Genomic DNA, 11,999 nt, shown 5'->3' with positions numbered 1-11,999 from the left:
CGACAGGGTTAATCGAATTCTGAAAAAAAATATTGCAGAACATGTTCTCTATAAGGTTGCTCGAGATAAATCAATCATTGTCTATCAATCAGCAGGATTGCTTAGTTTTGATAACATACTTAAACAATGTGTTATTTTAAAATATTTGAGGGGGGGGGGGGAATGATTACAAGGTTTGTAACAAAAAATATTTACCCACTACTGCACAAAGCACGCGGAGCGGTCTCCGCATGCGACGGCGCCGTCGTCGTCGCGTGCGGGGACTTCAACGCACGACACAAAGAGCTCGGCCACGCCGATACTACGGTCAAGGGCCGGGACCTGCTGGAGGACGCCGCGGAAGCGGACTACGTTCTCCTCACGGACCCATCGCACCCCACGCGCATCGGCACGTCCACAGTCAGAGACACTACCCCGGACCTGGCGTTCCTGCACTTGCCCGACGACCGGACGGCGAGCTGGAGAAACACGGGAGTGAACCTGGGGAGCGATCATTACATAATCGAAGTCGTCGTCCCGCTCCGACCCAACGGCAGAGGCGGTGACGACACCGGAGACGGGAGCATCAAGCACCGACTCACAAACTGGCACGAGTTTCGTACCGAGGATTTGGGCGAGATCAAAGACATCGAAGAGTGGTCGAGAAGCATAGTCGCGGCCGCGGAGAAGGCGACGACCGTCACGGAAACGTCCGAGGAGACCGCGCGCATGGACCCCCGGCTCGCGCACATGCTGGAGGCACGACGCTCGCTACAACAACGATGGAAGCGGCAGCGGCACAACCGTGCCCTTCGCAAGAGAATCGCAACGCTCGGCCGAGAAATCGAAAAGTACAGTCGCCAGCTATGCGCGCAGCAGTGGTTCGAGCTGTGCAGCGAGGCCGACGGCCAGCTCCACCGGGGCGGCACGTGGAAACTCCTCCGCCACCTGATGGACGAAAGCCAGAGTAAAGAGTACCAACGACACCGGCTCGCGCAGATCATGTACGCGGCGACGAAGGAGCTCGGGGAGCGGGAGGTTCACAAGCGTCTCAACGAGCGCTACCTTCCCGAGACCGCGAGAGAACGGCACGGAGTAGGCGGCCCTGGGCCTACTCAACGGCACGAGCAACGCGGCCCTCGCGTCTCTGGGAGTGCACAACACGCTCGCGGAGATCAGCGAGGCGCAGAGAGTGGCGCAGCTGGAACGCCTGGGGTCGACCCGGACGGGCCGGAGACTGCTGCAACGCGTAGGACTGGGCTGCCCCTTCGAGGAGGAGGACGAGCTGATCCCGCTACGAGACGACATAGCCAACAGCGTGGTGGTGCCCCCGCTCCCGAAGAACGTCGCGCCGGGACGGAACTCGGAACGGAGAATGGCGCGGGCGTGCGCGCTCGCCAAGGAGTACAACGAGAGAGGCGATGCGGTGTTCGTGGACGCCTCCAAACATCGGGACCGAGACGACGCCTACGCGGTGGTGGCGGTGCGAGCCGCCACGGGAGAACTGCTGAGCGCCGGCAGCGTGCGCGCCAAGTCCGCCAGACAGGCGGAGGAGGCGGCGATCGCGCTGGCCCTGCTCCACCCGGGGACGAAGACGGTGTTCAGCGACTCCAAGTCCGCGATAGCCAACTTCGCCAGGGGCACGGTGTGCAAGACGACGATGCGCGTCCTTTCCGGCATCGGAGAGGGAGCGCGCAGGAACACCAGCACGACCATCCGGTGGTTTCCGGCTCACATGGGCCGGGAGCTCCGCAACGGCCACCGAAACGTCAACGAGGTAGCCGACGCCGCGGCCCGTGATCTCGCCACGTGCCGAGCCGCGCCAGCGACGGACGCCGACGTCGACGAGGAATCGAGGGAAGAAGAAGACTACGACGCGGAACCCCTGACCACGTACGGCGCGACGCTGCGCTGGTACAGGGAAGAGAGGCGGGCCTACCCTCCGCCCCATCCGGGGCTCGCGAGGAGGGAGGCCGTGCTTCTGCGGCAACTACAGACTCGGACGGTGCTGACGCCGGCGCTCGCGCGCCACGTGTGCCCGGACCTGTATGAAGACTGTGTGTGCAGTGTTTGTGCGCGAGTGACCGCGGACCTGACCCACCTAATGTGGGGTTGTGAAAGACACGACGCGAGTGACGGGAGGCCGACCCTCCCTCCGGACGTTACGGACTCGATCGGCTCTTCGGAGCGCGAACACCAGCTAAGGGCTATCCAGCGGCTCGAGGCTGCACTGGGCAAGCAACGGCGAAAGGAGAACCCGCACTCCTCTCGGCCTCCTCCTGCGGGAGCGAGGGCTAGGGGAGACAGCGGCGGCACTCCAAGTAGCCCGCGCCGACCAGACGCAGGCCTCGGGGTCGGCCCGACGCCGCAGTGAGCGGCGAAGACTACGGGATGGTGAAGCCCTGCGAGCAGTAGTATTAACTCTATGCCTGCGAGGCCTGACCCGTCCCCGACTGCAGGAGATCCAATAAAGTCCTTTCTCTCTCTCTCTCTCTCTACGACATGTGCCTCGTTATGTGATACCAACAATTCAAACGCCGTACGGGAGAGCCATACTTTCAAGGTATGTTCCCAGCATGTTTTAATGAGCTTTTAAGATGATCTGTTTTCGATAACTTCGCAAGGTAAGCTAAGAGTGGCCACCCTTTCTTTTTGAGGACGGCTGAGCTCAAGTGTTGCGCAATGTTTTATTTTTGTTGCACTTTTGTTATTTGTTTGTTGTTTTGCTGTGTTTTTGTATTTGCATTTTCTGTAGACATTCCTCTGGTATTGTTTTGTTTCTTTTCTTACGTGTCACAACCGCACGTTGTATGCAATTGCCGTCTGTGAAACCACCACTGCTGCAGGGCGTGACCACACAAGCCTACTGAAGGCTTAGGCTTTCCCGTGACTATACTGCTGTAAATTGGTTAGTTAAATAAATCTTACCTTATCTTAAATCCAGGTCAATATTTCTACCTCTTTATTTTTGAAAGCGAAAGCTTTTTTAGTGGCGCCGATGGCGCCCTGTCAAAAAACTAGCGCATTTCCCCATAGACAGGTTGGTCGACCGAAAAGCTCTAAGATCATCTCTGGACACACAGCGCATGCGTGAAACCGAGCTTCCATTGTGTCAAAATGGTTACTCAAAAATCGCGAGAAAGGGACGGCTCTAGATAAGACAATACACGTATTTATCGTGAGAAAGGAGCACAATGGGGCACCTTTACCTCATAAACCCCATATCTGTATACATTTAGATCGTTCTTAGGTACCTTTACTGAGTTCGCGTGAAATCGTGGCATGGGCTATTTCTTCGTTTGCGATTTGGGTCTTTCAAGATTTGACGACTGAGTGGACGCACTTTCAGCGAGGGTTGGACGAAATTTTATCGAAAGTTTTGACGCACTTTTGACGCACTTTTGGTGCCAGAAAGCCGTCACTCTTTTCTCAATTTTCTTTAGCAAGGTATGGTAAAGCTTTTTTGTTTTTTGCTGTTTTATCCGATTTTCCACCCTTGGCCGACCTCTACAGTTTTCAACACAATTTTCCCGTTTCCATACCCAATTTTCTAATGTAAAGAAATTGTGGTGGTCGTTCCAATGGTGAATAAAAAACACTTCATAATATGACTGAGCCTAAGCGCGCCCAAGCATTTTAGCGACAATTGCCCGCTGTGGTCCTGAAAGTGTCGTGCGGACACTATTTTGGTACGGTCACCTCCAGCTTCTTATTCCATGCCTTTGCGATGGTACAATCGTCTTTCCATTTCGTTCCATGGATCCAGTGTGTTGTCTTCGCGGTAAACGACATCGAAGCGTTTTCGACCGCGCGCTTCACTCAAACCTGACGCTACTATACACGAGCTTTCGCGGGGATTTCAATTTCCAGCAACGCCTTAGACGGGTGCCTCCAACGCTACCGACTGCTCAATCGAGACGACAGCGCAGTTGAGACAAGGACAAAAGGAAGGTTTGACAAGCACGAGCGCTCGTGTGTGGCAAGCTTTGTTTGTGACCGTGCCTCAGCTCCGCTGTCGATTGCGCCCAAACAACACGCCCGAATAGACACGTTAGTACCAACTGCGTCGCGTCTCTAAAGACATTGACGATCAAGACCCACCTGTTTTTACAACCAAGCTATATATCGCTAGGTTCCGATCAAACCTGCGTTCTTCGACCGAGCCCCGTAGAATAAGAATTTTCGTCTCCAAAGCTATTAAAATGTACTGTATAGCTCTCAGCCTAATGTGGGTATCTTGGCGAAAATTCCTACTGAAATCGTCCGCTAAGACGACCCTGTCATTGCGTGGAGTGGAGTCACAGCGATGTTACAAACGTGGCAGAATTCCAGTCTGCTATTCATACACAGCCGTCAGCGAAGGGAGAGTGGTTACAGATAACGGATGTAACTCTTCATTTTGTATACGAATGAGCCACTGAAACAATTCTAAACTCACGCCGATTTTCATTCCGCTTTCATAATTACGTAGATCTGAGCTAAGTTGTAAATATTGTGAAATTCACGTCTGGTGTCAGCAAGCGAGCTTCTACAGGTGCGAAAGGGACGGCATCATGTTTGTCTGCTAGAATAAAAGTCTAGTCCTTACAAGTTCCCCGCAGGTAATTAACTAGGAAGTGTGCTCAATCGCAAAATTAAACACTAACGTGTTTTGTTTCGTGCACTCTTTGAACAGGCCCAGCTTCGCTGGTTATCCTTCTTCACAGAGCGATAGGGCACTCTTTTCTTTTTTTGACTAAACGACGGCGCCTTTCTCCGTTTGCGGTTACTCAGAGCTGCCTATAGTTCATTCCACAAGCTAGGTGCAGCACTGTGGCGACTGTATTGTTGTCAACAGTCCGCCCACTGAGGGCGCCTAACACACCGTAAAGGGGGGCCTTGAAAGGTAATTTCCTTCGCCGCTCTCGGCAGATGGAACCGCAAGGCCCCGGCGCCTTTTAAATGCAGAGCATTTCAGTAACTCACGATGTCACTCGCGTTGACGTCCGTAGTCGTAGTCCGCACCCCTCCCCCTACACTATATAAAAAAAATACTATCCGGCGCCTGGTTTCGATCCCTCGACCCTGCGGGTGGAACGCAATGTACATGGGGCTCTACCCATTGCGCCACAAAGCCGACACAGAATGGGAGGCTACGAACGCGCCTTATATCCTTGACTCATCCAAACTACGTCAAGAAGCTGCTGATACAACGAATTCACTATCACCAACTCCCCAAACACTAAACGTTAACGCAATACACCCACCCCCTATGCGACGCATTTACTCGAGTCCCCCTCGCGGGGAGATGCGCCCAATTTTTGTCGCTTTCTTCGCGGAGAGTTAGGCGCCCTCAGTGGGCGGACTGTTGACGGCAATATAGTCTCCACAGTGCTGCACGTAGCTTGTGGTATGAACTATAGGTGACGTCCTAGTAGCCTAAGCGCGAGGCAGACACAGGACGAGACGAGGACGAGCGAGGACGAGAACGAGCGCTCGTCCTCGTCCCATCTCTTGTCTCGTCCTGTGTCTGCCTCGCGCTTAGGCTACAGGAATGCATCACCAACAAGCCCAACTTCACACTCTCGTCAAATATAGGTGACACCCTTTTCCCTTCATCGCACACGATAACTTACACAACACATAACAGCGCCAAAGTTGGACGATGACTTAGAGGGCAAGTGTTCGTGCAACTTTCGCCTTATTATGTGTTCTATAACTGAGTAAAAACTTGCCCCAACAACGTGTTAGAGCGAAAGCCCTACTGCGCCATGTCTCGCATGGTAATTCATCGAGTCGCAATGACCTTGAACCGCCGGAGTGCGAGTGTGACATCTGTGACGTCACACCACGGGATGCACTGCGGAGAGGCGCCACAGCTGAACTCGGTCCGTCCCTCTCCGCTGCGGTACCACGTGACTAGGAGAGGGTTTAACGGACATGTGCTTAGACGGCGCTTGGTCGCTCAGTATCACCATGTATGGCTCGCCGGCTGGGCCGTGTGCGTATGTTTCCCGTTTCGCTCGTGATAACTATAGGTTTATACAAGCGTTAGACCTGACCCATTTTTCTTCTGCTACATGATCACCTCTCCAGTTTCGGCGAACAGCATCGCAGCGTCAACTGTGGAAATTCCTGCATCCTCGGCATATGATGATGATGATGATGATTGATTATTTATGGTGGTATCCCCTTTGTAGCGGGGTGATGACGCGTCATGTTACCAAAAAACCTAAAAAGAAACTAATATACCTATGTTTTACACTCTTCGTTTAATTCTAAAGCTGCTCTTAGGGCAGGCACAAAAAACTTATTAGGCACAAAATGAATGAATGAATGACATTTATTAAGATTGGGGAGGCCACATGGCCGTAGTTGGGGAAGGGGAAGAAGGGAGGAGGGGGAGGGGATCACTCAACCGTTAGAGATGACTTGTTGGGGATAGATGATCAGTGATTTCTTTGGGAGGGGGATTGTAGACCCCATCTCACACTACCCTTGCCAGGCCACTCTTAATGGAAAACACACCTAGAGCATGCAAAAAATTTGGGTCTTCGTACGGGGGATCATCAGGGACGAGTTGGGGGGCAGAGCACTGAGCAAAGAATCGCAAGAAGATGCGAAAGCTGCACAGTGCCAAGTGAGGTGCTTGAGGTCTGAGAAAACATTCTGCTGCAATGGGGACAGTACGGAGAGGCTGAAGAGTCCAAATGCAACCATTTCCGCAGTGTGGAGGGTGTGAGGGCCGCATTAGCGATTGTCTTATTAACAAAGATTTCTGCGGAATGGGGTAGGGTGGGGACACCATGCAGGTAGCCCTGCGGAGTCTTCTCAGCGAGCCGCTTTCGGCGAGAATATTTAGGCACAAAATACTTATTTTTTTCTGTTACAGGTGGTGGCTGTCCTATGCAATATTCCCCTTTCTGCTTTTCGTCCACCAGCATTCTAGTCTTCTTTTCGTCGGCTCGGCAGTTTTGAAGTTAACTGCTTGTGTGCTACCCTTAAATCCTAGGGCTTCTGGAAGCCGAATATTTCTCTCTAGATTTGGATAGATATATATATACCCTCGCATTCTAACACTATGTGCCGCATAGATTGTTTCTTTTCCGGAGACCACTCATATCCGCATGACTCTCATATTCTTTCCCGTCCTTCTCATCCGATATGTCTCGTTACCAGGTGGCTATTCATATAGCATTTGCCATCACAGGCTTTGCCTGTGATGACAGTTCGCTGCTTAGTCTATCATGTGCTCTTCTTATCACCAGGAGTTACACCCATTATCTTCCTTTACGTGTCTGTCTAGGCTTATCGCAGTTCAGGGTGACCTCTCCGGGAGGACGAAACTGGGGCCATCACTATGCATGAAACAAAAACCAATTGAGAATGTATACGGGCTCAATCGGTTACTAAATAAAGCAGACCAGGCATCTAAAACGTCAAGTGAAACGTGTATGGGGCTAGTTTATCATTTTATTTTTGTGTCTGAAATGAAGGTGAGTGGTGCAAAAAATGTCGGAAGAAAGACGAAAGCGTTACGTCCTTCACGTTAGGGGATACGAACCCACGACTTCCATATCACCGTGAAAATATGTGCTCACAGAAAATAAGCTGTACACCTAAGCTTCGCTGCTTGGTATCTCACGTCAGCTACTCAGGCAAGTCTCCTGTCGGCATGTCCTTAATTTCCAGGTTAATTCTCTCCAACACTGCTGGCCCACCCACAGAATGTTCTAACAGAAGCTTCTAACACTAAGTAGCCACACCACTTTCAAAATTACAGAAGCCTACTAGCTTTTCTTGCGACAAAATAAGATTTACTCTATGTGCACTGCACGAATCGCTGCTCTCAAAACCCGCGTCACGCAGTGCCTCCCTGGAAGACGTCTGCAGAATAGCTGCGAAACCGACCGTAAACGAGGGCGGTCAGGTGCACTGGGGCGCGGGCGACAAAGCGGCCGCACTGTGGACTGCCAACAGGCGTACAGGCTGGCACTCGAAAGTTGCAGCGCACGTTCAGCGCAGCAGCTCACGCGTGACGGCCGTCTGCGACCTTCGACTCTAAATAGGTCCTTCATGGACGGGCCGAATGCGGCCATTAGATTACGGCATTTCCTTTCCTGTAGTTCTTGGCTAAAAACATCCCGCAAAAAGGCCCGCAATCCCATGCGAAGCATCACGGCACCAGACGCGCCACCCTGAATTACGCCAGCTTCGTCCTCCCAAAAGACAACGCCGCAGACCCTTTGGGCGCCAATGCGGGTTTCCGACACCGCAGAGGGAGCCTGATTGGGTAAAGTTCCTTAAACAGCATCTAGGTCAGGGTAGAACCCGACCCACTCGCGAAAGTTTACGGTCTTCTCGCAGCAACATAAAGCGGTCGATCGAAGCGCGTATCCAGGATGTGCACACTGCAGGAGTCGGAGGAACCGCAGCGGGAAAAGGGAACGAGCAAACCGCGCGAGCTGTTTTTGGCGCCCGCCATAAAGGTTTCATGAATCTTTGAGGATGCCTCGGAAACGTGTTGCGAAACTAAAGAAAGCTCTTCCGGCACCTCCTCCAGGGAAGGAAGTGAGGCAGCGACGGCAGCGCCGCCGCAGCGGCCCGTGGGCAGCGCGAATCGATCGCAGGCACGGCTGCTGCTGCTGCCGGGTGGTGGTGGGCCGGCCCGGGCCCGCGATGCCTGACGAGCGGCTGTGGGAGTCGCTAGCGGGCCGAGTGGTGCGCGATGCCCTGGCCGGCGCCCGGAGACAGCTGAGGGCCGAGGCCCGCCTGGCAGCGCGGATGGTGGCCGCGGCGTTGGCCGCTGCCATCGGACCGCCGCCCGCGCCCGACGAGTCGCCTCACGCGGCAGACACGACGACAGCGGCGGTCGACACCGCCGCGGAGACGTCCTCCCCGACGCGTAGGCAGCCGAGAACGTCGGGGGCGCCACCCTGGAGCCTGTTACCAGCCTGCTGTGCCGTGGTCTGAGCGAGCATGGCGTCCGCTCCAGAGGCACCACTGCCGCCGCCGCCGCTGCCGTGCCTTCCTAGCGCCTGCATCCAGGTAAGTATGACACGTCCGCTGACACCGCTAGCGAAGCTTGGGCTGGCCTTTTGTAGACAAGGCGGCCATTCGCAGTGGGTTGTCACTAAAGGGCAGGGGTAACGAGGGCGCACTGAGGGCCAGGAAGGGTGGCAGTTGCCGATCACATGGACACCACGTTGGAGTAAGTCCACGAGCCGAGGCTGAACGAGCCGCGTGGAGATGAGGACGTAAGAAAAAGACGTAGAACTGAAAGAGAATGAAAGGAAGGGATGAATGTGCTTGACATGCAGTAATAAGTTAAGGCGTCAAATGCGGTGAGCCGATTGATGGCAGGACACGACAACGACACGCTTTCTTTAAAAAAAAAAAAGGCGTTGTACACTTTCTGCTTCTGCAAATACCTCATGCAGGCCAGCGTTTAGGCAGCTATGACAAAAACGCGCGTAGCAATTAACACGTTTTTTTTTTAAAGAGCTGGCAGACAGTTCTTCAACCATTCCGACTGTAGTTGTCGCAGAAAAACCTGTGCATCGTAGGTCAGACGGAACGCGTCGAAACGCGCGCGCGCGCGCGCGAGAGAGAGAGAGAGAGAGAGAGAGAGAGAGAGAGAGAGAGAGAGAGAGAGAGAGAGAGAGAGAGAGAGAGAGAGAGAGAGAGAGAGAGAGATGTGACAGGCCATTCGGCCTGTAGGTAAAACGCGCTGTGGTTATGTCGATGTTTATTTTAAGGACAGCATTTTTGTGGATGATGCGTTTTCCGTCATCCGAAACGGTGAAAGGCAAAAATGATTTGGTAGAAATTTAACAAGGCGTAAATTAATATTTAGAGATTCACTTGGGATGGAGTAAATAAGGTTCGGCCGCACGAGAGAAAAGAAATTAATTGAACGAGAAAAAAAAAATCAATGTGCCGGGCTCGATGCCGCTACCCTAACCAGGACATTTTAGTCCTAATTTAACTCTAATTATGACTTCAATAAGACATCTGTGACTACTGAAGGCTCTGAACGGGCTTCCAAACCCTGCTATATTTGGATCGCACTTACCATCTTCTCATCACGTTTAGCCGCCACGTTATACTCGGTGGCTCCTCTAGAAAAGCGGGCTTCAGTCCACCACAAAATTTTCAGTCCATCACAAAAGTAAAAGCATATTTTAATAGAAAACCATACAAGAAAGGGCACTACACAAACGCTTCAAAATAGTTAGCTAACGAGCTGCGTCGTTCATTACATTTCCGCTGCCTCCTTCCTTAGTACTCCGGTGAAGATCGATGTATTCACCGCATGCAGCTGTCTTGCCAGAGCTTGTAGTAACCAGCCGTAAAAAATACTTGCATTCATTGCCAGCTGTTAGTGATTTCTTTACAATTTTGGCCCAAACTGCATTACTTTCTGGCGGATTTAGGAAATTTCAGTACAGCACCATACATTCATCCGCGTCCTTTTGCTGAATGGCACCGTTACGTGTTGCTGCATGTCACCAGGAACGTTGTACTGTCTCTCATTCCTTTTGGTCTTGCTATTTCTTTTGCCGTACGATGTACCAACCGAAATAACACCACCATTGCAAGATTTTTATTTTGTAACGTGTACCGGAGATAAAGTATTTTGGTTTGTAGGGCATTCAGTTGTAGAACATAACCCGCAACCCTGGAGAGGCTTAGGCAAATTTAATGTAGCGATTCGCTTACATCCAACTTTAACTGGAATACAGCTCGTGTTAAAGCACTGTATGTGCGAACCATTGTGTGAACTCTGCTTAAAGGAACGGAAGCAACACTCCTAGGACCAATGGTCCAGGAGTCATGATGCGGGCGAGGTCCCAGACGCAGCCCTCGACTTCCAACCGTGCTAATAACCGCCGGTGACAACGTCTCAGAGCAAACAGCAGCTCCTTGCAAGCCGGGAAGGACGGCCAGCTATACAGCTCGATCAGCCATCATAATCATCATCATCATTATCATCGTCGTCGTCGTCAACATATTTTAAGTCCTCCGCCGGCTGAACGCCTCTCCCACGGGCTTCGCACCACCTTCCTTTTAGCCTGCACTGTCCGAATCCAGTCTTTGCCACCAAGTTTTCTCATCCAATCCCTCTTTCGAGTTATCAGTTATTCCCCTAGCTTTCCCTAATTCTAATTCAACTCTGTTTCTTTCTCTTGATCTGAGCTAGGATGAACGTGCCCGTGCTAAGACGAGGAGTGTATCAGAGTACCGCCTTCCAGGACATACCACTGCTTCTTCTTGCAGCTCCCAGGGTACCACCACCACGGAGGACAGCACCCCGCGGTTCCGGTCAGCCCCTGCACTACGTAGAGAAGAAGCTTGCACAGCCCACGGCAGCGTGGACCCTGCCCAAGACAAGGCCCGACCGTGCCGCGGACCCTCCTCGCCATGCAAACTGTCATCCGGCGGCTGCCGCCGCGAGCCGCCCCAATACTATGCGGAAACGCCATGTTCGGGGCCCGCCTCCGCCCCGCTGCCTGCGTGTGTAAATAAATGTAAATATAGGTTGGCTGCTATTACGCTGTCCGGCTGTGTCGTCATGCATACGTGGGGTCACAGGAACCCGCCCTTCGAAAGCAGAGTACGATGGACAGGGCTTCTGCCAATGTACGCCTCCCGTCTGTAATGTGCGCGGGGAACGGGCCGTATACGCACCAATAGTGCTGTCCCTCGTACATAGGGCAACACACTTGTCTATAACACAGGTTTCGTACTTATGAGTTTATCTGGCCTCGGCCGAAAAGCATTTGAAGAAAACCATTGTGCCATTATGAAGTCGTAACCATATATTTCGACCTCAACGTTTTTTGTGAAAAAGTTTGAGTCCGCAGTTTTGAGAGGTGACTAGTTGAAGTTGAACTCAGTGTTATAGACGAGGGTGTTGCGCATTGTACAAGGCAGCTTGTTTGGAAATGAAAACAAAATCACGGACTACCACTTACAGGTGCTAGCCTTCCGCGATAGCTACTGGCATACAGATATGCGAACCATCGTCCAAGGACAAC

The 11,999-nt window shown here is 52.4% G+C and overlaps 1 protein-coding gene across 1 annotated transcript; it reads left to right on the top strand.

Moving 5' to 3' along the window:
- Window positions 1-8,401: 8,401 nt before the first annotated feature.
- Window positions 8,402-11,510, top strand: LOC144157947 (uncharacterized). Its single transcript, XM_077688657.1, has 2 exons — window positions 8,402-9,006; window positions 11,239-11,510. Exon 1 carries the CDS (start codon window positions 8,467-8,469, stop codon window positions 8,929-8,931), a length of 465 nt encoding a protein of 154 aa, XP_077544783.1. The 5' UTR covers window positions 8,402-8,466; the 3' UTR covers window positions 8,932-9,006; window positions 11,239-11,510.
- Window positions 11,511-11,999: the final 489 nt, after the last annotated feature.

Source organism: Haemaphysalis longicornis, unplaced genomic scaffold (assembly GCF_048455015.1).
Source record: "Haemaphysalis longicornis isolate Haplotype H1 unplaced genomic scaffold, Haemaphysalis longicornis Haplotype H1 scaffold_10, whole genome shotgun sequence".
Lineage (NCBI taxonomy): Eukaryota > Metazoa > Arthropoda > Arachnida > Ixodida > Ixodidae > Haemaphysalis > Haemaphysalis longicornis.
This window is presented reverse-complemented; position numbering and strand designations above follow the sequence as displayed.